This window comes from Hevea brasiliensis, chromosome 7 (genome assembly GCF_030052815.1).
Source record: "Hevea brasiliensis isolate MT/VB/25A 57/8 chromosome 7, ASM3005281v1, whole genome shotgun sequence".
NCBI classification, from domain to species: Eukaryota; Viridiplantae; Streptophyta; class Magnoliopsida; order Malpighiales; family Euphorbiaceae; genus Hevea; species Hevea brasiliensis.
In genome coordinates, this window is record NC_079499.1 from 5349614 (window position 1) to 5374337 (window position 24724).

At 32.6% G+C, this 24724-nt stretch overlaps 1 protein-coding gene and 1 long non-coding RNA gene across 2 annotated transcripts; both read left to right on the plus strand.

The window, feature by feature from the left end:
• Nucleotides 1-14379: 14379 nt before the first annotated feature.
• Nucleotides 14380-15138, plus strand: LOC131181488 (uncharacterized). The gene is made up of 2 exons (XR_009150009.1): nt 14380-14738; nt 14841-15138. It is a non-coding gene; the product is annotated as an uncharacterized LOC131181488 (long non-coding RNA).
• A 590-nt stretch (nt 15139-15728) lies between these two features.
• Nucleotides 15729-24051, plus strand: LOC110649085 (uncharacterized). The gene is given in 10 exon segments (XM_021803498.2): nt 15729-17150; nt 17232-18439; nt 18530-18616; nt 18892-19044; nt 20469-20632; nt 20715-20731; nt 20734-20861; nt 21100-21222; nt 21316-21403; nt 23503-24051. Coding segments are annotated over 10 exon segments (3558 nt in total). The 5' UTR covers nt 15729-15775; the 3' UTR covers nt 23718-24051.
• The last annotated feature ends 673 nt before the right edge of the window (nt 24052-24724 follow it).

A 24724-nucleotide genomic window follows, 5' to 3' on the forward strand; every position in this document is an offset into this window, starting at 1 on the left:
CCCAGATGATGTTAAAACCATATGATTGGACATCCAATAGTGATAGTGCCCATAGCATGTATGTATATGTGACTGTGGACTGGTCCACAAGTGTCTCTTGCACCATCTGATCATAAGCTTTAACTCTATATATAATAGGGCTTGCATAAATATATCCACATGTAGAAATGAACAGAACTTGCAATATGAAGCTGGAAAATACAACACATTTCTTTATGTCAAAGGTCAAATTTTAAGCTTAATGAATAAAGATGCTATATTTCTTCCACAGAATTTTGTTACAAACTATTCACCTTTCACTGTTTTACCTTTTTAATTGGGTTAGAAAATGATTTTGGTTTAATGATACTGCAACCATATTCAAAATTATGAAGTTTTATTAATCAAATTTTAATTAAAGCTAAATTAATTATGTATATAATTTAACTAATTCTTTAAAATTAATTTTAATTTATATTTGATATAGCGTAATGTAATGCAATATAATCAATTATGTAATATAATTAAATTATAATATAATGTAATTATTACATTTATCTATTTGATTGTAAAATAAAAATATAAGTAGTATAATGTAATCATATTTATAATTTTAATATTTAATTGATTTATAATATTAATAATAAGGGGTAATGATTATAGTGATCGGTAAATTGAGTGGTAGGGATAGCTAAGTGGTGAAGGTGGAGATAACAGCGATAATTTGATGGTGATGGTGGTGGTGGCAATATGAGGCAGTGATAGTAGCAGTGACCAAGTAGTGATAGAAGTGATAATAGCTAAGTGACAACGATGATCAAGTGATCGATGGCAATAGCGATGGTGATAATAGAATGGTGATGGCAATGGTAGTGATAGTGATGATAAAAGAAGAGTAGTGATGATAGTAATAGTGGTAGTTGAATAATAGTGGTAATGATAATATTGATAATAAATAAAAAAATTAAAATAAATAATTATGATTACATTTATTTTTATATGTAACGATTATTACGTTACTTTAAATATAATTAATTATATTATATAATTATTATTATAACTTAATATATTATATTAAATCTATCTTTTCAATTCTATCAAACCTGATAGACGAGGTTGACTTCCTTCCACATAACATAATTATAATGCCTGGTTATTGCCTTACTAGTGATGATCAAAAATAGGCAAGAACCAAGTAGGCAATTTCAATGGCCACTTATGCTCACAATCATGAGAATTTCTGTCCACAACGGTGCTGTAATTAATTTCTTTCAACACAGTAATAATGGCTGTAATCATCAAAATTAAGCGGTGATTCCCTTGGCATAATAAGACCCATATTGTTAAATTTTATTATATTATGCAAGTGCAACCCAACCATCAAAACTAAAAGCTGTAAGGAAAAAAAAAAAAAAAATATATATATATATATATATATATATAACCATTGTATTAAATAAATTTGCCACCCACTAATTATATCCTTCTGCCCTAGTTATTAGTGTCCCTTTATGAAGCTTATTCTTGATGGATAAAAATTAAAGATGGAACCCACAAGAATACAACATCAACCAATCACTTGAGGTGCAAGCTAGATTTTGGATTGACCCACAAAGGATAGCTGGCTGCTATTTTTGCTGCCTATTCATGCATTAAAGTGAGGGAAAAGCAACATTGTCTTTTAGTTTGGGTATTGCTACCAAAAAGCTGGCTTATTTCACTCCCTTATAAGCCCTGCCATCAAATTCTGGAGTTCATGTGCTAAGACTGTATGCTTATCTCACAAGTCACAATTGATCTCAAGAAAATGCTTAGAAAGCTATTTGATTAATTACCTTCCCCATAATTAAATAGACGAGGATAACGCAAGCCTGATGCATTTTGTCATTATTTGCATTAATGGCTCTTCGTATGGAAGCAAAATTCTTTCTTGAGATCATTATAGACTGTCCATATTTTTTTAAAAAAAGAAAACAAAAATCAAGAAAAATGAGTTTATGTGTAACACCTTAGGCAAATCCCACATCGGCAAAACACGGGAGAGATGCTGGGTTTATAAGTTGGTGGTTTGTAACCCCTAGTAACGCGTTTTAAAACCGTAAAGGCTTCAGCCCAGAGCGGACAATATCACTAGTGGGCCGGGCCATTACATTTGTGGTATCAGAGCTGCTTCACGTGCAACCTTGAACGATGGTGAGGCAAACCTCAGCGAGAACCCTGAGTCCCATAAGGGGGGTGGATTGTAATACCCTAGGCAAATCCTACATCGGTAAAACACGGGAGCAAACCTCAGCGAGAACCCTGAGTCCCATAAGGGGGGTGGATTGTAACACCCTAGGCAAATCCTACATGGGTAAAACACGGGAGAGATGCTGGGTTTATATGTTGGTAGTTCATAACCCCTAGTGACGCATTTTAAAACCGTGAGCTCTTCATCCCAGAACGGACAATATCACTAGTGGGCCGGGCCATTATATTATGAGCAAGTGTATTTCGTTTAACCTTTTGCATGAGCAAGTCAAAAAACATACCAGAGGTTGTCTAGAGGTCATTTCTTATTAATTGTGATATATTTCCCATTTCTGTGTTCCTCTTCGTTGCTTGCTCCACTTATTGGGCCATTTGCGCAATTTCTAGTCAACCTCTTTCTCATTTACTCCCTGGAAATACTACTGCGAAATGAAATTTGTGCCCCTATAAGTATAAGGACATATCTCACTTATCATATATCAAAAGTCATATTCTTCTCTCCAATGGATACTAAAAAAAAAAAAAATCTGGGATCAACATAGAAAATTTTTTTCATTTTTAATAAAAAGAGTGTCAATTGATTTATTATTTACAGAAATATTTTTATTATTAAAAAAAAGTTCAATAATTAAATTTATCAGAGATTAATCTAACATATATATAAAAGTATTTTAATAGAAAAAAAAGAGATCAATTGACCCTCATTTTAGTAAGTACATCCGTCAATGCTTCTCCCCTTTCAGTTGTATTGATATATGAGAAATGGGGAAGATAGTAGAAACCAATTACTTCGTGACTGAGGCTTTGCCTAACAAGTAATGAACAAAAGTAGCTGATGACAATATTTTCCGGTATTTGTTCAACCATCTATTCCTGAATTTATTACTGAATAATTTGAAGTTTACGCATCCGACCAACTTCCTTCGTTCAATCAAATTCAATATCAGACAGTTGAATTGAATTATAAATAAATAAATAATATTGGAATTGAATTAAATTTGGGGTTGGGGGAGGATGGGTTTAGGTGAGGAAGAAAGTCACATGGCTAGTCACCGCCAATCAAGGGAGGGATTTGATAATTGATCTTCTTCATCTTCAGTTTCTGCTTAATTTACGCCACTGTTTAATGCGTTCTGTAGCATATCCCACATCTGTATTAATTTCTTGCCCCTGTCTAAATTATGTTGTAGGTAGGTTTCTTTATAAGAAATATTGCATCTGTTACATTTAAAACTCAAGAGTACTTGAATTTTATAAACCCAAAATACAAGATATATGGTATGACTCACCAATTAAATATATGGATTTCACATAATTGTGTCTTAGATTTATGATTGATCAGATCTAAGCAAGAATTTCTCATAATACTTTCATTGTTGGGTTTATTGATGCTACCACACTAAAACAAATAGCCAAATGTGAGTAACACATAATCGAGTTATAATCAAATTACGATTAGAATTTGATTTGATATGCAGAACTTTTTTATTTAAAATTTAAAGTTACAATTAATATTTTTTATTATATGGAAATAAAAACTCTATTAAAATTGCTATAGTTTTAACAACGATCTATTTTTATTACTAACCCGTATGTATGTTCTATCTATTGACAAATTACTAACCCGCATGTATGTTCTATCTATTGACAAAAAGCAAATGGAGTGACAAAGAGCATGGATCATCATATCATGTGGGTGGATTGTTATGAGAGGGTTGTGGCAATTATAGTAAAGTGGGTTAATCTATGATTCCTCAACTAATTGCAATGAAAAGAGCAAGCATTATTAACTTGACACAAAAACAATATCACATAGCAAGTGCTGGTTCCCTTTCCACCATAAAGCTTGTCTTTGCAATAAAGGGGAATCAGATCCCATATTAAAAGGCCGAATTATAGACTCCTATGATCAGATGAAATGTTTGGTAAGATAGAGAGAGATAAGAGATGGTAAAGAAACAAACACTTACCCTATGTTTGGATCTTTAATTGTGTAAGGGAATTAGAGAAAAATTAAACAAGAGAAATTAAGAGAAAAGAAAAGAAATTTAATTTACTTTTTATTGTTTAGATAGATTATTAAAATTAGAAAGAGATGCAATTTCTCTCTCAAAAGAAAATAGAGAAAATAACTATTATATCCTTTTTTTTTTCTTATGTCTATTATGTTGTAAAATGATATTTTAGTATATTACTACAATTTCTCTCTATTTCCCCCCAATTTGAAGAGAAATGGAATGGGTTAATTGCAAATGAGAGGAGAAATTCCATTTTCCTCGTTTCTTTTTATTTCTTTTTCTTTCTCTCTTTTACTTGATGTCCAAACAAGGGAACGGAGAGAAATCAAATTTCTTTTATTTTCTCTTCTCTCCATTTCCCTTAATCCAAACAAAGCATTATAACTAAGCCAGCTAGTTAGAAAATAGATAGTGACTTGGAATTTTCTTGCAACTATTTTGACAAGGAGGTCACACAGTTGGTTCAATTGCCCCAACCACATGCTTCCACTCTGTCCATTCCCTAAACCCACTTAAGAAAGGAATGAAGATGGTGACTTTGAAATAAACTGTCTTTGTTTGACAAAATCAAGTCAAATTCAAGATCAAAATTTAGTGGGAAATTAATGTGTCTGCCTTTGATGCACAAACAATCATGCAATCTTATTGTTTGGGTTGGAATTGACTGCCACAGGCAAATTATTAATTAGGTTGGTTCAAATTAGTCAAGATTTTAAGTTACATATCATTATACTTATAGACTCTTGTGTGTTTTACTAACGCCAACCTAACTTAACTGCTTGGATCACCCAACCCTTGCATGCTCCTAATATGTGTTGTGTAATCCTTATGTCACATGCAAGGTGGACATGTCTAATTAATTTTTTTTTTAAACTCGTTTGTTTCGTGAAAAATAATTTTATTATATTAATTTTTAATTTTATTAAATTAATTACTTATCAATCACTTATAAATACTTTAATTAAACATGTAATTACTTAAAATTTTAAATAGTTTATAAAGGGTAAAGCTTCTAACTTTGTTAATTTGGTAATAAGAAATGCATGGAAGCTCTTTTAGTTCATAGTTTTATGGGCATGGCATGTGGCTAATAGCTTAATACTACTATGTAAAATTCCTTTAATTATTTTCACATGCCAGCCGGGTTTAATTAGGAGTTTGAAAAATAATTATGCATATTAGCCATATGTCAAGAATCTAATTAATGAGTATTAAGGATGGCTAAACCTAGCTAGCTAGCTAGCTAGTTTCTTATTCTCAAACCTTCTCTACCCCTTTAATTAATTTATATATGCATGAAGAAAGAAATATTCCCATTGCCAAAAGCTAAAGAAATCAATCAATCCCTTACGATGGTTTATATATTAAAACCATCCAAATATTTAGGGTTTCAAGCAACACCTTGCTAGTCAATCCATTGGTAAAAAAAAAAAAAAAGTGTTGGCACCAAATGGGATAACTTAGTGAACCAATATTCTGCTTAGATTTTTTTGACTCATGGCGCTTGAGTTGTTATTTTATAAGGGATTGCAGTTGTACCTCTACTAATTATTTAAGCTTTTAACACGATAGCAAGCATTCGATATTATAATTAGTATTAGAGTTGAGGTTAGGGGCGAGCATTCGGTTCAAATCAAATCAAACCGAATTAAAATTTCAAATTAAATTACTATATTTTAGAACCGAACCGAACCGAAATAAATGAAAAATCGAATCAAACCGAACCACTCTATTTTGGTTCGGTTTGGTTCAAATCGATCGATTATGAATTTTACTTATTTTTTAATTTTGACTTTATTTTCAAGTTATTTAGTTTGATTTTAACCTTAGTTTAACCTAATAACCATTAATCAATGAAATTAAGCAATATATATGAATTATATGTAATTATATATATATAATTCATAAATTCCCTATAAAAATAAATTAATTCAAAAATAAAAAATATTATTCAGTTCGGTTCGGTTCAAACAGAAATTTTTCTCTAAAACCGAACTGAACTAAAATAATTTAAATTTTTAAAATACAAAAATGAACCGAACCAAATTATATCAAAAACCAAACTGAATTACCGAATTAAGGCAATTCGATTCGGTTTTTCAATTTAAACCGAATAGTGCTTACCCCTAGTTGAGTTCATGGGTTTAAGTTCCTGATAAATGCTGGGCGACTCTAAATAGGATCTAAAATGTTCAAATGTTGGCACTAAGTAAGAATAAATTAGCGAATCTAAATCCCTATAAAAAATTAGCATTGCACCTCTACTAACAAATTAAGTTTTTTGGCATGATGATAAAAGTTTTTCTTTCTTACAAAATTTTGATATGAATATTTTGTTTTTAATTGGATTGAAAAATTAAATTTAATATAATATAAAAAAAAGTTGGCCATAATATCATTTTATTCCGATTGAAAAGAAAAAGGTATTTAGTAGGAATAATATTTACCTTTTTTATATATAAATATACAGTTAATTAATAAGAGTGAAATAATTACTTAGATAAATAATTACTTAGATATGTCATATTATCTTTTTTTTTTATAAAATATTTAAATAAATTTATTTTATTAACCATATAAAATATTATGTGTTGTTTCTTGCTTGTGACTACATTCATCAAAAGACATAAGAGAGACCTATGTTCACATGGCATGCTTTCAGGACCACAATATCCATAATTTCTTTATTTAATTTTTTAAAATTGAAGATCAACAACCAAAACACCAAAATAAAAGAAGTGATATATATATATATATATATATATATATATATATATATATATATATATATATATTATTCAATTACTTGAACCAAATTAGACTTTTGGGCAGTGGAACAATTAGCCCTACCAATAACACAACTCCATAATACATCCGAATGAGTCGAATTGAATCTGCTTACATCGATTTATAAATATGTTAAACCCAATTAAATTGTGATGTAACTTTGTCCTATTAAAAAAATAGGATAAATTATTATTTTTATCTCTGAATTATATTAAAATTAACACATATTTTGTACCATAAGATCAGTGTAAGTAATGAAGGATTCTATATCTTTTAAGTAAAATCGAGTGTTCAATCCTTATTAATGGAAAAATTTCTACTATGAGCACTTTACCCCAATAATAAAATCTTTTCAATGTGAGCAGCATTAAGCCTAATTCAATGAGTTAAAAGATAAATGTAATTTATAATAATAATAATAATAATAATAATAATAATAATAACATATATATTCTATGATTTATTTTGACTTCATCAAACTAAAAGTCTTTTCGCCAATCTTTCTGTTAATTTTTCATTATTTTGACGACCAATTATTAACGATAGAGATTAGAAAGCAACATCAGTGCCATGAAGAGTGCAATCAATCTCTCCACATTCTGTTTGTCATTCTTTCTCTTATATATATATATATATATATATATATATATATATATATATATATATATATATATATATATATATATATATATATATATATTTCTTTTTCTGCTTTCTTACTTGCATAATTAAGCTATCAACTCTTGAAGAAATAAAAAGAGACTAGAAAGAATCATAAACAAAATTTGCCACCAAAAACCATTTCCAAATTCACGTCTGTCTTTCTATTTTTGTAGAGTATGCAGCTCAACCCTCACGGTTAGATAAAAAGGAATTATACACAGACAACTTCTTGCATACATCAGGACGTATACACATTCATTTAATAAATAATTGGCATAGTATTAAAATAATAATAAATTTTACTATAAATATAATGAATCTTATTATAAAATAAAATAAATCACATTATAAAATATAATTTTTTAATTTTTAATTAATTAAATAATTTATACACCCTTATGCAAGTAAGAAATTTTCATCATCCCTGTGCAAACGTTTGTGGGATGTCTATGATTGACCTCTTCCAATTTTTTATTTTTATATTATTATTGGTCCACTTTTATTTTATTATTCTCTAATTTTATGTAACTTCTATCCAATATCATTAATTACAAGTCAACTTTTATTTTCCTAATTAAATTTATTTTTCAAAATTAGTTAAAAACAAGTAATTCATTCTAAAATTAAATTAAAGAATTTGAAATTAATTTGGAAAATTATACGCCTTTATAGTTTAATTGTTCTACTAAATATGATTTTTATATCAGCTTTGCAAAATAAAATAATTTAATTTTACATATCAAATGTTTGATCGTGAATGGCTAATATTGCCAACTCCATGTGACTTTAATTTTGCGCTAATTGCATTGTGCTTCTGTAATGTGGATTGTGGCTTTCAAAGGCTTTGGATTTGGAGCAGCCCAATTACTGCAATCGCTGCCTCCCCCAGAGCCTACAGCGATGGGCCTTCTCGAGGGACAAAGGTTTGCTTGTTGAGCATTTGAATAAAAATGATTCAATTTCAGAAGTTGATGGAAAATCAAGCAAATAGAGCATTGTTGGACCCTATGCATGGGCCTCAAATAGAAAAAGCTAGGCCTTGGGAACTCATGATATAATATGATTGGATTATAAGCAGAGCCCACATAAACCATTGAAGCCATTGAATCTTTTGCTTCTTTGCAGAAACTTTGCTCTTCTTCTTCACATTGATGAAACCTGCTGCTATGGCCTGAACAGCTACTCCCACCATAAAACAGTCCATTATCGAACCTGGGTGCACCACTGGATCCAAAACTATCAAGAACTGATGTCTAGTATAACACTGCAGGGTGGCTGCATGGGCAGTTACGTACATTGAAGGATGTAATAGGCCTGAATTATGATTTGGTGCAAAAACCATTGGTAGTTATGGTGGTGGAGCATATTCAGATGCTATTTTTGCCTTTCTTGCTGCGTTTCTCTCCTTCTCGTGAGCATTCTGGTGGCCTCCTAAGGCTTGAGAACTGTAGAACTTTCTTGAACAGAATAAACAAGGAAACAATCTTGCTCTGGTACTGTCCTCTTCTATGAACCTTTTCTTCAATTTCCATGCCTGTGACAAAAATGATAGAGGAAGTTTTGATCAGAAAGAAAGAGCTTTAAAAGGAGTGGAAGAAATGATCAAGAAGAGAATGGGAGAAGATAGAATATAACAGTGAAAGAAAGAGAAAGAAAATAAGAAAAAAAATTGGATAGATTCGGCTAGATCATTTCGGTCCAACTCAAAATTGGAATCAGATTGAAATGGGATCGGTCTAAATTGAAATTGCAACCGAACCAAAGGTGGTCAAATTTGAATTGACAGAAAATGTATCATTATCAAATTTTGTTTTATTTTTTTAAAATAAAATATTATTTTATTTTTAAAAACTTTTTTATATGTATTTTTTTTTTATAAATGTTTATAACTTATATATGTAAATATGAAAAAATATAAAGGGAAAATGTGTTAAAATGATGGGAACTAAACAATTTAGCTAAAAAATTTAAAAATATTAATGTGAAAAAAAAAAACTGAAATTGAAAATTTACCGTAAAAATAAGAAGAATTGTTCCCTTATTCAGAGGGAGATACGATGAGGACAATTGGATATGTGGAGGAGAGCAGGCTAAGCAAGCAGTATTACATTAATGCAGAAAAGTGGAGTGTGAAAAACGTAAGTGAGCGATCGGCAAAAATCTTTTATAAATTATAGTGAAGTATACATATCGCTATTGAACGGGACAATTGATAATATTTAAGACTCAATTTAATGAGAGTACTTATCAACCAAATTAACGTCTTTTTTTGTTTTTTTTATCAATAAGAAACACTATCATCCAAGAAATACAAGAATACAAACTATCTTCTGCTAATTGGGATGATAATTGAATTGGGGGATAACCAACCCAGCAAGGAGGTAGAGTTTTCATCCTGGCCATATTAGCAACCCAATTAATAGACCTGTTAGCAGTTCTAGGAATACAAACAATTTCAATAGGAGGATGGCAAGACAAAAGCCTTCTAATGTCTTGAGCTATAGCTTGCACTTCCCAAGGGGAATACACGTGGAGATTTGAGAATCTGCACCATTTGCTTTGAATCCGTCTCAATTGAATATGGGATGAAATCCCTTCTAATGGCTATTTTAATAGCATATCTGATTGCTTCCCCTTCTGCAGTTAGGGGGATAAACTAGAGAAAGAAGCACTACTTCCATCCAGCATTCTACCCTCTGAATTCCTGACTAAGCAACCAATTCCAGCGGCAAAAGATTTATAATCAAAAGAACCATCTACATTGATTTTATAAACTCCCAATTGAGGGGGAGACCAACATTGACTATGCAACATAGAAGGGGTGGGCATAGAAATCTGTTGCGATAATGCAAGGGAGTTTACCTCATCAAGGCCATTCTGAGCTTTGCGGAATGTCAAAAAAGGATTTGGAGGGGCTGAATTGAAGATGGCCCGATTGCGTGCCTTCCAAATTTGCCAGCATAGGAAACTGGCAAGCTTCAACACTCTTTTATCAGTCGAATGAAAAAAATTCTGGATACGTTGACACCAATCCGAGAAAGAGCTAAACCCCACTTCTTTTGCATAGAACCCCATAGCACCAAACCAGACAGCTTTGGTATGAGGACAAAAAAATAAGATGTGTTCCAAAGACTCCTCTTGACAATTACATAACAAACATGTTGGTGAAGAAGGACACATTCTTTTAAATAAATTTACCCTCGAGGCAATAGAATTGTTGCATGCTCTCCATAAAATTTTTGGTATTTTTGGTGGAACTGACAGCCCCCATATACTCTTCCAAACAGATTGAGAAACTGATCTTAAGTGTTAGCATAATTACAGCAATCAGCATGATTATAGGAGATTTGTGTAACATAATTACAGCAATCAGCATGATTATAGGAGATTTGTGTAGCATAATTATAGCAATTATTATTCTTGTCCAAATTAGTTCATATTCTCATGTATAAATTAAGAATGATGGTATTGAAGCTTAAGATGAGGAAGCTTGGTTCTTCTTTAGCAAATAAACACTGATTCCATTATAAAATATAATTTTTTAATTTTTAATTATTTAAATGTATATACTCTCTGATGTAAATAAGAATTTTTATCATTCATGTGCAAATGTTTGTGGGATGTCCTTTCTTTGCTCATCACCAAACCAAATGCCAACTCTCACTCATTATTATTATTATTATTTTGATAAGCAACTCTCTCTCATTACTGGCAATCCCTCTTTCCATATTTAGAGGATTATCTATCTATCTATCTACATGTCTATGATTCTCTTCCAATTTTTTATTTTTATATTATTATTGGTCCACTTTTATTTATTATTCTCTAATTTTATATAACTTCTATCCAAATCATTAATTACAGGTCAACTTTTATTTTCCTAATTAAATTTATTTTTTAAAATTAGTTAAAAACAAGTAATTCATTCTAAAATTAAATTAAAGAATTTGAAATTAATTTGGACATTTATACACTTTTATAGTTTAATTGTTCTACTAAATATGATTTTTATATCAGCTTTGCAAAATAAAATAATTTAAAATTATAATCTCATGGCTCAAAATCATTATTTATATATATATATATCAAAATTTTGTCATTTAATTGTTAATTACTGATGGATAATGTTTGATCGTTAATGGCTAACATTGCCCACTCCATGTGACTTTAATTTCGTGCTAACTGCATTGTGCTTCTGTAATGTGGATTGTGGCATTCAAAGGCTTTGGATTTGGAGTAGCCCAATTACTGCAATCGCTCCCTCCCCCAGAGCCTACAGCAATGGGCCTTCTCGAGGGACAAAGGATTGCTTGTTGAGCATTTGAAAAAAAATGATTGAATTTCAGAAGTTGAAGGAAAATCAAGCAAATAGAGCATTGTTGGACCCTATGCATGGGCCTCAAATAGAAAAAGGTAGGCCTTGGGAACTCATGATAAAATATGATGGGATTATAAGCAGAGCCCACATAAACCATTGAAGCCATTGAATCTTTTGCTTCTTTGCAGAAACTTTGCTCTTCTTCTTCACATTGATGAAACCTGCTGCTATGCCCTGAACAGCTACTCCCACCATAAAACAGTCCATTATCGAACCTGGGTGCACCACTTGATCCAAAACTATCAAGAACTGGTGGCTAGTATAACACTGCAGGGTGGCTGCATGGGCAGTTACGTACATTGAAGGATGTAATAGGCCTGAATTATGATGACTTGGTGCAAAAACCATTGGTAGTTATGTTGGTGGAGCATATTCAGATGCTATTTTTGCCTTTCTTGCTGCGTTTCTCTCCTTCTTGTGAGCATTCTGGTGGCCTCCTAAGGCTTGAGAACTGTAGAACTTTCTTGAACAGAATAAACAAGGAAACAATCTTGCTCTGGTACTGTGACACAAAATGATAGAGGAGGTTTTGATCAGAAAGAAAGAGCTTTAAAAGGAGTGGAAAAAATGATCGAGAAGAGAATGGGAGAAGATAGAATATAACAGTGAAAGAAAGAGAAAGAACGTAAGCTGAGTTTGATCTTTGACGTTTGATTTCATAAAACAAGAGTCGAAAGGAGAGTTCAGAAGCTAAGTTCACAAGAGTTTAAAAATGGGAAGAGAAGAATAAAAAAATTGGATCGATTTGGCTAAGACCCATTTCGGTCCAATTCAAAATTCGAATCAGATTGAAATGGGATCGGTCTAAATTGAAATTGCAACCGAACCAAGGGTGGTCAAATTTAAATTGACTGAAAATGTATCATTATCAGATTTTTTTTAAAAAATAAAATAATATTTTATTTTTATTTTTTTTTTATAAATGTTTATAACTTATACATGTAAATATGAAAAAATATTAATGATCACATTAAAAATTAATGTGAAAAAATAAAAACTCAAATTGAAATTTTAACATAAAATAAGAAGAATTGTTCCCTTGTTTGGAGGGAGATATGATGAGGACAATTGGATATGTGGAGGAGAGTAGGCTAAGCAAGCAGTATTACATTAATGAAGCAAAGTGGAGTGTGAAAAACGTAAGTGAGCGATCCATAAAAATCTTTGATAATTATGGTAGAGTTTGTAAATCCCTATTGAAAGGGACAGTTGATGAGATATAAAATTCTCAATTTAATAAGAGTATTGAATGAGTTTTGTCAATTAAATTAATATTTTTATTGATTTTTATTTTTTTTTATTTTAATTATAGTAAATGAATGTATGTTTTTTTAATTATTAAAAATTTATTTGGCATTACTAATTAATAAGTATTAATAAATAATTTAAAATTAATTTTAATAATTTTTATTCATAAAATTATTAAAATAATAAATAATTTTTTAAATAATTTTTTAATAACATTTAAAATATTAAAAAAATAATTTTTACATATCTTAAATCAAGTTTATTTGATAGCATTTGGACTCATTAAAGCTAAACATTCGGTTCAAATTAAATCAAATTGAATTAAATTATTAAAATTAAATTAACCGAATCATTATATTTATAAACAAAATAAAACTGAAATGAAAGAAAAATTGAATTGAACCAAACCTTTCTATTTTGATTTGGTTCGGTTAAAACTGATCGATTTTGAATTTTGATGAGTTTTATAATTTAAATTTGATTTTTAAGTTATTTAATATGATTTTGATCTTAATTTGAATTTAGTAACTATTAATCAATGAAATTAAATAATATATATATATATATATATATATATATATAAAATTACATAAAATTTATAAATTTTTAATAAAAATAAATTAATTTAAAAATAAATAAAATAATTATATTCAGTTTATTCGATTTTTTTAAATCTAATTAAATTAAAATAACTAAAATTTTTAATCTCTAAAATCAAATAATTAAATTATTTTAAAAATTAAATTAAATTACAAAATTTAAATTATTTAATTTAATTTATTCTATTTTAATTAAATAGTGTCGCTCATATAGCTCACAGCAGCGAGCCCAAAAGGCGAGCCAGCATAATATGTGGCAGTGGATGATGACGTGTTGCTATATGTACATGTGGAACTACCTCGTACATGTCTGGTCGTTCTAAAGCTTCCACTTTCCAGCATTATTGTTTATTTTTAATTAATTGTTATTTTTTTAATATTTTCAGTTTCAAATTTGAGAGGGTAATAAATTCAAACTTCGAACAAGCGGAGTCCACGTAGGAGAGAGAATAATAAACAAGCAATAGAAATTCACAAAAATAATATAATTTTAATCGGTTACAGTTAAAAAAAGAGGGATTTTTAATTTCTCTAGTGTCGATGCCGCTGATTTCTCGGCAATGTCGCTCTCCTCTCAATCCCCATACCCGAGAGATGTTGATCCTCCTCCAGGCGTAAGCCTCGCTCTTTTCTCTTCTCCTCTATTCTTTCCCTTGCCCCTTTCAACAAAATTTCGGATTCCATGTCCTCTCCCTTCTTCTGTTTCGATCCTGCCAATCCATTACTTCCCATGCAGTTCCAGCAATGGCAGCTCTGAGGCTCATTACATCCACTGTTAATACATAGAGAGCGATAGATATAGAAATTAAGAATCAGGTATTTTAATTTTTTTTTCTTTTTTATGTATATATATGTACGCGCATTTCTTTCTGTTAATTTCGATGTTTTAGCGTGATTTGATGTACATAATGTTAATAGGAGATCGTACGGTATAGGGTGGATTGGTGTTTATTGATTCTCGTAAAAGCAATTTTGCCTTTTGGATCTGTGGGATTTGCGATTCTGAATGTGGCCTTCGTGGGTGGAAATAAGGAGAGAGGTGATTGAACGGGTATGGATGTATATAGCTAAATTTCTTCATTTGGGTTTTTTAAGTTCCGGTTGTCCATTGTAGAGTGAATTTTGAAAATAGAGATTTTTTTTCTTTTTTTTAATGTGTATAAATGTGCTAGGTTTGATTGAGAATGAAGTGAGAGGGTTGCGGGCATTTTATCTACATTGGTTTGATTGTGAAGTTATAAATTGTGTACATGGAGTGTTAATGGTCATATATTGTGTGAAAGTATATTTGTTATTGTGAAAGTTGGATCCTATTAAATGGTCTGTAAAAGTTGGATTTGAGTCCATTTCGTGGAGATAAGGAGCTGGTTATCTCTGTGTTATTCATTTGCTTGTTGGAGAGGATATACTGCATCAAAGAGACATGCAATGCTATTGTGCAGCTAAATAAGTCCAAGAACTTGTCTGATTCAATGACCAGTGAGGCGCCTAGTCCCTCCAGTAGAAGGATTCAACAACAACAGGAACTGGCATCTTTTATTCCCAAGTCAGGAAAAAATGTACATAATATATCCATGCAGACAGGTGAAGAATTTTCCATGGAGTTTCTCCAGGATCGAGTGACCACCAGAGGGATTTGCCCTTTGCCCAGTACAGCTCAAAATTGTGAAAGCAGATTTGGTCATTTTAATGATCAAATTCATCAGCGGGGATATGAGGATCTTGCTCATATACTTGGGTTAAATAGAATGGATTCTGAGTCTGCTGATGATATTTCTGATTTTGTGTCTGCAAAAGAGTCTTCAATGGAAACTGAAAGTGGGGCATATGCTGACAAGTTAAACAGACTGAAAATGGAAGATGGCGATACTGTAAATAGATCAGGGAAGGTTCTCAGTAAATTGAATTGTGATAGGGGTGCTGGTTTGGGTCCATCTGCTTCAGTCTTTCATGCGCTAGAATCCCCTTCTTCAGATATATCTCAACCTGGAAAGATGAAGTTCCTTTGCAGTTCTGGGGGTAAGATTTTGCCAAGGCCCAGTGATGGAAAGCTAAGATATGTGGGAGGAGAGACCCGCATTATTTCCATTTCTAAGAATCTTACATGGTATGAACTTGTCAAGAAAACTAAAGGTATTTGCAACCAACCTCACTCCATCAAGTATCAGCTTCCAGGTGAGGATCTTGATGCTCTTATATCTGTGTCTTCTGATGAAGATCTTCAAAATATGATAGAGGAATACCATGGACTTGAAAAGCTAGAGGGTTCTCAAAGGCTTCGAATATTTTTGATTCCTCTGGGTGAATCTGAAAAGTCATCTTCTTTTGATGGAGCTGCCATCCAGCAGGACAGCCCCAACTACCACTATGTTCTTGCTGTAAATGGCGTATTAGATCCTAGTCCTAGGGAAAACTCCAGTGGGCAGGGTTCAGCGAGTGAAGCAAGTCAACCTGGAAATATTTCAGATCACCATCCAAGCTTTCGTAAACATTCTCCATCTCCTCTTTTTCCTTTGGAGGCTAAAGCAGGTTTTAATGCATTTCATCCTCCTAGATTTTCCAATGAATTCCACTATATGACCAAACCTCCCTATCGGTCTCCTCCTATTTCTCCAATTCCTATACAGCACCGAGACTCTAGGAATTCTCACGTAAAATCTAATGGTGCTAACTCCAGTGTTGAGAGCTGTAGTTCCTTCATTACTGCTCAGCTGCCACCTGATAACTGCAGCACATCTACTGTTTGCAAACAACCCACTCAAGGGCTGGTAGCTTTGATGAATCATTGCAAAAATGTTGATAATCTTCAGGCAGACCAACCACATGGAGTGCAATCCCACAGCCATAATCTTGGCACAGAACATCTGACCCCTTCAGTTTTTCATCAGAGTGAAGTCAATTTTGATGGTTTCTCTGGGGGGAGGCCTATGCACAAGGAAAGGGCAATCCACTCTGAGAAGCCTTTCTTGGGCCCAGATGATCCTTTGGGTCTGTTGTCAGCGTCTGTAGACTCCATTGATTCTCATCATGGAATGCCACATGCCTTTTCAGATTCAAAGCTACAAGAGCATGGGATGCGGTCTGCTTACTGTTCACAAGAGGGGATGAGCCCATCATCTCCGTTGAACTTTTCCAAGACACAATTATCTTCAATGGTCTCAAGTTCTTCACAAGAAAAGCCTGAGCAGCTGCACAAGAATTTTAATTTTGTCAATCCTTCCCTACAAAGTAAGTTACTGGACATTGAGTCTACTTTCTCACAGGATATGTTGGATTTGCTGAATTTTTCTTCATGCTCAAAATCAGCAGGAAGGAATGAACCCATTCAGAAAGCTACTACCATTGCTGATGATCAATGCCAAATTCCAAAGGGTCGCGTGGAATTGAATTCAGAAATGATGAATGCAGTTGAAAAAATTAATCCATTTTGTTACCAAGCTGAAAGACCTTGTGACAAGAAATTATCAGTCGCAGGTATGAAATACAAGAACAAATCACCTCATGTCAACTGTAACTCAAGATCTGAAATTGATGTATTGGGACACAATATGAACATCTCTGAGGATGGGCTCTCTGCATCCTCAGCCATTGATTTCAAACCTTCTGTAGACAACTTCTTGGAGCACTCCCAGAACTATCAAACCCCTTCTGATCTCCTATTGATGGACCAGAGGACTGCAAGCGACCAAAACAGCAGTTTGCATGGAAAAGTGAATGGTGAACAAGGAAGCAACATCCCAAGGAACAGCATTCCAGAAGTTGAGGAGTTATTTAAAAATGGCAAGATGCACCCTCGTGGTGAAAGTTGTTTGGTTGATCTTACCTCTGGATCATCTAAAGATTCATTTTCCCATGAATCAGCACCAGTTCAACCCCTTGAAAGTCAAAATGGTAAGGATAACAAAGATTCCTTGCTCATAAGCTCTACAAAATCATACCAATCTGTTGTTCATGATGACTCTGGTGCAAATACAACCTTGCATGTGAATGAAATTCATGCTGCAGCAGTTAATTGCACTAACGATGCTTCATATGAGAGAGAGGTTTCTCACCTTGTCGAGGACCATGGAAGTTACCCTGATCAGAAGGCTGAGAAGTTGGGTCTTGGTGGATCTGCTTATGAGAAGTCAAATGTTGGGAATATTATGTCAGCACAAACAAAAACATCAAGTAAAAATAAAGATCAAAATAAGCTGGAGCCATTATTTACTGTGGAATCTTTGACTGGTAATGTGCCTTGTACCATTCAATCTTCTGGTGCAGTTGTCCCACACGATGCTGACTCAGTCAACAGTGATTTTGGTTCTTCTTCGGCAGTTGGGGTAGAAAGCATTATGCCACATCTTTCTATGCCCGTTACTGATCCAACCAGCAGTGACCTTATGCCTCCTAAAGCAACAGATTCAGAGAGTATCATCCCACATGTTCGCGCATATGTTGCTGATCCAACCAGCTCTGATTTTATATCTCCTTCTGCTACAATATCTGAAAGTATCATGCCAGAAACTGAGTTTGAGGTAAAAATCACTTTTTTTTTCGTATTCTCTAGTTTTTATCATTTATGAATTTACTTCTAGGTTTAATGTGCATCATGGCTTTGTTTATAGGACATAAAGGATGATAGTGGAGATAAGGATAAATCTATTACGGATGCAGTGATAGCTGAAATGGAAGCTAGCATCTATGGCTTGCAGGTTTTGTGCAACCATTTAAAAATATCTGATTGTGAATATTTTATATCAGTTATCTTCCTTGGACATATTTAATTTCTGGAGAACAAACCATCTTATTCTTGGAACAATTTAAATTTCTTCTTGCAACAGAAGTTTCTCTGAAATCCTATATATGCTGCATTTTCATGATTTAACATTAAGTGATGAAAAGCTTTGTTTATATTATGATTTATTTCCATTTTATCTTTATAATTAATTTCTATTTGCAACTGAAGTTACCCAATGCTGGTGTACAGATTATAAAGAATGCTGATCTTGAAGAACTAAGAGAGTTAGGATCTGGCACATATGGCACCGTCTACCATGGAAAATGGCGTGGAACAGATGTTGCCATAAAAAGAATTAAAAAGAGCTGCTTTTCGGGGAGGTCATCAGAGCAAGAACGTTTGGTGAGTTTCTCCAATACATTTTAGAAAGGTGGATCTTTTCCTGTTTGGATGACCACTAATCACTGAATAACCTGTTATTGATTCACATTTTCTTGAGCATATGTCTAAATTTTTTAAAAAGGCTGTTTGTGTCCACATTCTTGTAGCAGGTGTATGATCTCCATTAAAAGGCATATACCAATTTTGCTTGCCAGTTAAACTTCAACATTCAGATTAGCATTAGATAAGGCAACAATTGTTAAATGTTTGTTTATTCTCCTTGAACTAATATCCTCTTAGGCCCCATTTTCTTCAGTTCTTTGACACAAATTTGCTCTGCCATTGTTCTGCCTCCTGTTTTCTACTTTTAAAGATTTTAAATCTGTTTTCTTTTTATAAATATGCTTTAATTTCTTAGGTATGGTTGTGAAAATTTGGTGTGTAATGTGTTTAGTAAGTGTTTGTTATAGAAAGATTTGAAACATAAAGGTGTGAGTTGCCCTTGATCACAAATTTTGAGTACAAATGAACACACAGATCTGCAAACAGGTTTTAGGAGGACTAACGATCCAAATCCAAAAGTTTGATCTGAATATCAATTATGTACATATTTTTAGCCATGGTGTCAATTATGGCCAGACTATAGGACATGTATGCAAATGAACCTCATGTAGTGACATGGATTATATTTGTGCATAAAATCTGAAAAATGCTTGCTGATATGACATTTTGAATCAAGTCATTATAATTATACCATTTACAACAACAATAACAAATAAGCCTTAATCTAATACTAGTTGGAGTAGACCATATAGAACTTATTTTTTGGCTATTCAGCTCTATTTAAAAAAAATTCCACATATTTATACCGTTCAATAGTAATTAAATTTATTAAATTACCACTTATGGTTTTTTTTTTAATTATTTAAAATGGGAAAAATATGCACTTTCTAATCTTCCATGTTATATGCAGCTACCTTTTCTCTGTGTCAACGCCTGAGGTGTTTTGGCATACCTATGCTAGCCATAAAGATACCAATTCAGTAGGTATATATAGTTGATATGAAAAAAGGAATTGGAGTTTGAGCCAAAGTTTTGAGTCATTAGCCTTTTAGGATCACAAGCTAGCTAAAATTCTGGAACATAGATAGCATATAAACATAATGGTTGAGAGTGAGGAAGGAGAGAAGATCTGATTGATGCAAGAAGCCCATGGACAGAATTGAGCCATGTTATGTTTATGTTTAACATAAAGGGAAATTACTTATTTATGCACTTGGTCTGGTAAATTGATCTTGGTATATCTGGTATTTCATTAGGAGAAACTAATAAGAGAAAGGAGGGAATTCACTCTCGCTTTGTGTATGGTCCTCTATATGGATTTTCACTTTTTAAATATGCTAGTTGCCTTTATATAACATTGATGGTTTGTTTGGCTGTAACAGACAAAAGACTTTTGGAGAGAAGCACAGATCCTCTCAAATCTTCATCATCCAAATGTGGTTGCATTTTATGGGGTAGTTCCAGATGGGGCTGGAGGAACCTTAGCCACTGTGACTGAATATATGGTCAATGGATCACTTAGGCATGTCCTACTTAAGAAGGATAGGTAAATTCAATCTTCATTTGTTTACTCTATATATGCATATTCTAGTTATACATGTATTTTATAGAGCCTTGTTTCTATGCAGATCACTTGATCGCCAGAAAAACTTATAATTGCAATGGATGCAGCTTTTGGGATGGAATACTTGCACTCGAAAAATATAGTCCACTTTGATCTGAAATGTGACAATTTGCTTGTCAATTTAAGGGATCCACAAAGACCCATCTGCAAGGTAAACATTTTAAATCCTATTGTCATCTCATCTCAGTTTATGCTAAAGAAAGACATCATCATATTATGTTCTCTTGTGTACTTCATGTGATGCTAAATCTTATGAAAGGCCAGAGAACTATATATTCTATCTAATTAAGAATCATTAATGTCTGAAAGTTTCTAAACAAAGTTGCTTCAATTAGGATTTTCTAATTTCAAGCATTCAATGCTCAATAAATTCCCCTTTCTGTTTTCAGGTTGGAGATTTTGGTCTATCAAGAATCAAACGGAATACTCTTGTATCTGGTGGCGTGCGAGGTACCCTTCCATGGATGGCACCAGAATTGTTGAATGGGAGCAGCAGTCGGGTTTCTGAGAAGGTTAGTTGATCCCTATCACTCTCTGTCTTGCCAATGTGGAATTGAATGAATCCATTTCAAAGGCAATTAGCAATTTGGTATTTGGTTGGCCAGGTTGATGTTTTCTCATTTGGCATTTCTCTATGGGAGATCTTGACTGGGGAGGAACCTTATGCAGATATGCATTGTGGTGCTATCATCGGTAAGTATGTGTTTTGAACCTAGTACTGATTCCTTGATGGAAATTTACGTATGCTGTTGTGGAAATAACATTGAACTTTCCCTTTTACTTTTATTAGCAAATAGAATCATTATAAAAAAGGCAGTGGGATTTTTTCTCGTAATTACCATTTTCTTAGTCTGTACACGGGTAACAATAATAGTCTCTGTATTGCCAAAGAAATAAATTTAACAATGGCCATATAAAATAAATTTAGCAATTTTGTGTATATGTGGGTTTATTCGTGTATAAATCCTGTATTTACTAAATCAGGATATCAATAGGGAACACATAGTAAATAAAATATAATTTCATAAAAAAATTTATACAAAATGATATTATGTGCTCTATGAAAAAGATAATTTCCTCAAACTTACAAAACGTGCTCCAAAACTTAATACTATAAAGAACAATTCTCCAAAATTTATGAAACAAAAAATATTAGAGAATGAAATACAAGGCATGAAACATACTGCTACTGGATTTCCTGAAAGCGTATGAAATTTGGGATCATTCATATTTGTAGTATAAATATATTGGGGGGCTCACTTGATGGCATTTGGCATATGTGAAAATTTTAAGGACGATGAAAATTTCTTAAGGAAATGTATGCACCATGTCTAATTATATATCTTACTGGCTAAATACGTACATTTTTTTTTATTAGAATGCCTTGTTTTATCATGTGGAATTGGATCACTTTGAAGTTCCTGTTGAGGTGGAATTGGCTTCTTTTATATAAAATTGATGCCAACTCAGTTATTGGGATGTGATAAAAAACGGGCGCAAATTAGAACTTGATGGAGATGGCAGTGGCTTCTACTATATTAAGTTTAATTCCAAATTTACGGATGTCAAATTTTCCCTTAAGTCCAGGTCTAGGGCACTACTATGCTGCAGATTACTGGGGTTTGAGCGTTTTGATTGGGCATTTCGCTTTTCTCAATGCTGCTGAGTTCCAGATGGGGGTTGGGTCCTGGGAATTCCCTTACTGTCTCATCTCTGTGAGTAGTTGTGGATATGGATGGGGATATCTAAGCATTTGCAAATACATGGGATTTACATATAAAACAAATGAATAGTTATGAGAATTTTTATTCTGTTTATGGTCATATTTCAATCACTGGATGAGAATTTTCTAATTGAGATTTACAAGCATGTTCAGAATATAAAAATTATCTAGAAAGATTAATTGATAGCAAATTAGCTACCAACAATTCTAAGAATATACTAAACGTCGCTTTATTTTCCAAAAGCATATACCCTGGCCCCCTAGTTCGAGAAATCTATTCATTTAAGGGGAAACTTCATTATATTTGAGACGTGTCAATGAAGTAGTTGTCTGATCTGAAATTACACATGGTGTTGAGCAGCCAGAAATGTCAAAAATTCTCTTTTATCCCCAAACAATCCCTCTTGGAATGGGAAGCAATGGAAGTGTGTAGGTTTTCATACGTGGGACTTTTGAGTAATGGTGGAGATGTGGTGAGCGGGGACAGTGGCTTTTGTGGTAATGGTGAAGGCGGCAAATTTATTGGTGTGGTTGTGCTGAAGATAGTACTTTTTTCTGGGAGTAAAGACCTGAACCACGATGAAATGCCCCCCATTTTCAGTATAGAAGGATTCTGGATGACTGGGTGGGAAAATGCTAGCAAATGTAACCTAGCATGTGAATTATGCAAAAATTTTAAAACAAAAAGAATTTGCTATCACAAAAAAAGGAGCATTCAACTATTTATGGAACTTGATATCATTTAGAGTGCTCCCTTTTAATTACCTCCTAATTAAGTGCACTGTGGCAAATACCTCAACCCAACTTGGCTATAAGAGAGAAATGTAATTTTCATTTTAAGTCATTCTACTTTGTCCCAACTTCCAAACGATTGATTAGATTAATCAAAGCATGATTGATTTTCAGTCATAAACTGGTCTTCAATAAGACTTGGTTTCTTTTTTTGTCTTGTATTGATCTTCTTTCCATTTTTAAGCCATGCTAGCAAGTAGGAAGAATGAAGTGGATATTATGGATGGCTTTGTGTACTTTTTTAATTTGTTTGTTTGCTTGCTGAATTATAATGAAGGTGGCATTGTTAAAAACACTCTTCGGCCTCCTATTCCGGAATGTTGTGATCCTGAGTGGAGGACGCTGATGGAACAGTGCTGGTCACCTGACCCTGAATCTCGACCATCATTTACAGAGATAACAAATAGGCTTCGAGCTATGTCTTTCGCGCTTCAGACAAAGGGACATAATAATATTCAGGCAAGACAGGTGAAGGCAAAATTCCTCTCATGAATCAGCAGCATATATGTAACCTGTTTCTATCTTCAAGCACCAGAATTGGCTAGTATCTTGTATAGGAGCCCTTGGCATAGAAGATGAGGCCTTTGAGGGTGAGCATGGATGGAGTTTATATTATCCTGTTAATTGTGTTTTCTCACCTTCGATAATGAAATATCTTCATTTGTTTATTCTTTTGTATAAAAAAAAAAGGTAAAAGATAAACAGAGCATTAGGATTCTCTGACCAGTATGTTTTTTTGGCTAGAAAACTCACAGGGTTATGTGTGTATACACTCATAAGAGGGGAAAGATAAATCGAAATGTGCTTATGGCTCATCTGTTTCACATCTTCAGCTTTCAATTCCCTTTAAAGAATTATGTTTTCCTCCTTTTGTTTAGCTGAATGGGATCTGACTAGAATTTGAATGGGGACTTGAAAGCTTTTTAGCTGGTTGTGATTTTTTATTTTTTTTAATTTTTTAAAATAAATTTAATTATAAATGCATTAAATTGGAAATTTTACCTTGGAGTGTTGGATTTGCTTATTGATTGGAAAGTCAGCTTCTCAGGTCTGCCTCACCGACCCTACTTTTTGAATTCTACTTCTTCACCCATTAGCAATTACTGTCTTGACTTTGACTTCAAACTATAGCTCATATATGTCTGATGAAAATGGAAGATAAAGTTCATCGCTAGCATTTGATAAATCACATCTTTTTTTTTAATAAAATATATTCATTTATTATTAATTTTTATATCAATGATATAAAAAATTATGCTTTATAATAAATTAATAATTAATTACAGTAAATAAATTTATTTAATAAATGAAATGTTAAAATTACAAAAATAATAATAGCAATGGTGGAAAGCCATCGGTCAAAATAATAAAGTAAAAGATATTTGGTGACCATCAGTTTCCCCGAAAAGAGAAAGCCCCCTTCCACTCTGCCATTCTCTTAATTTGACCTTCAAACGTGTTTCACATCCATTCCCTTTTTTTTTTTTTTTTTTTTTTTT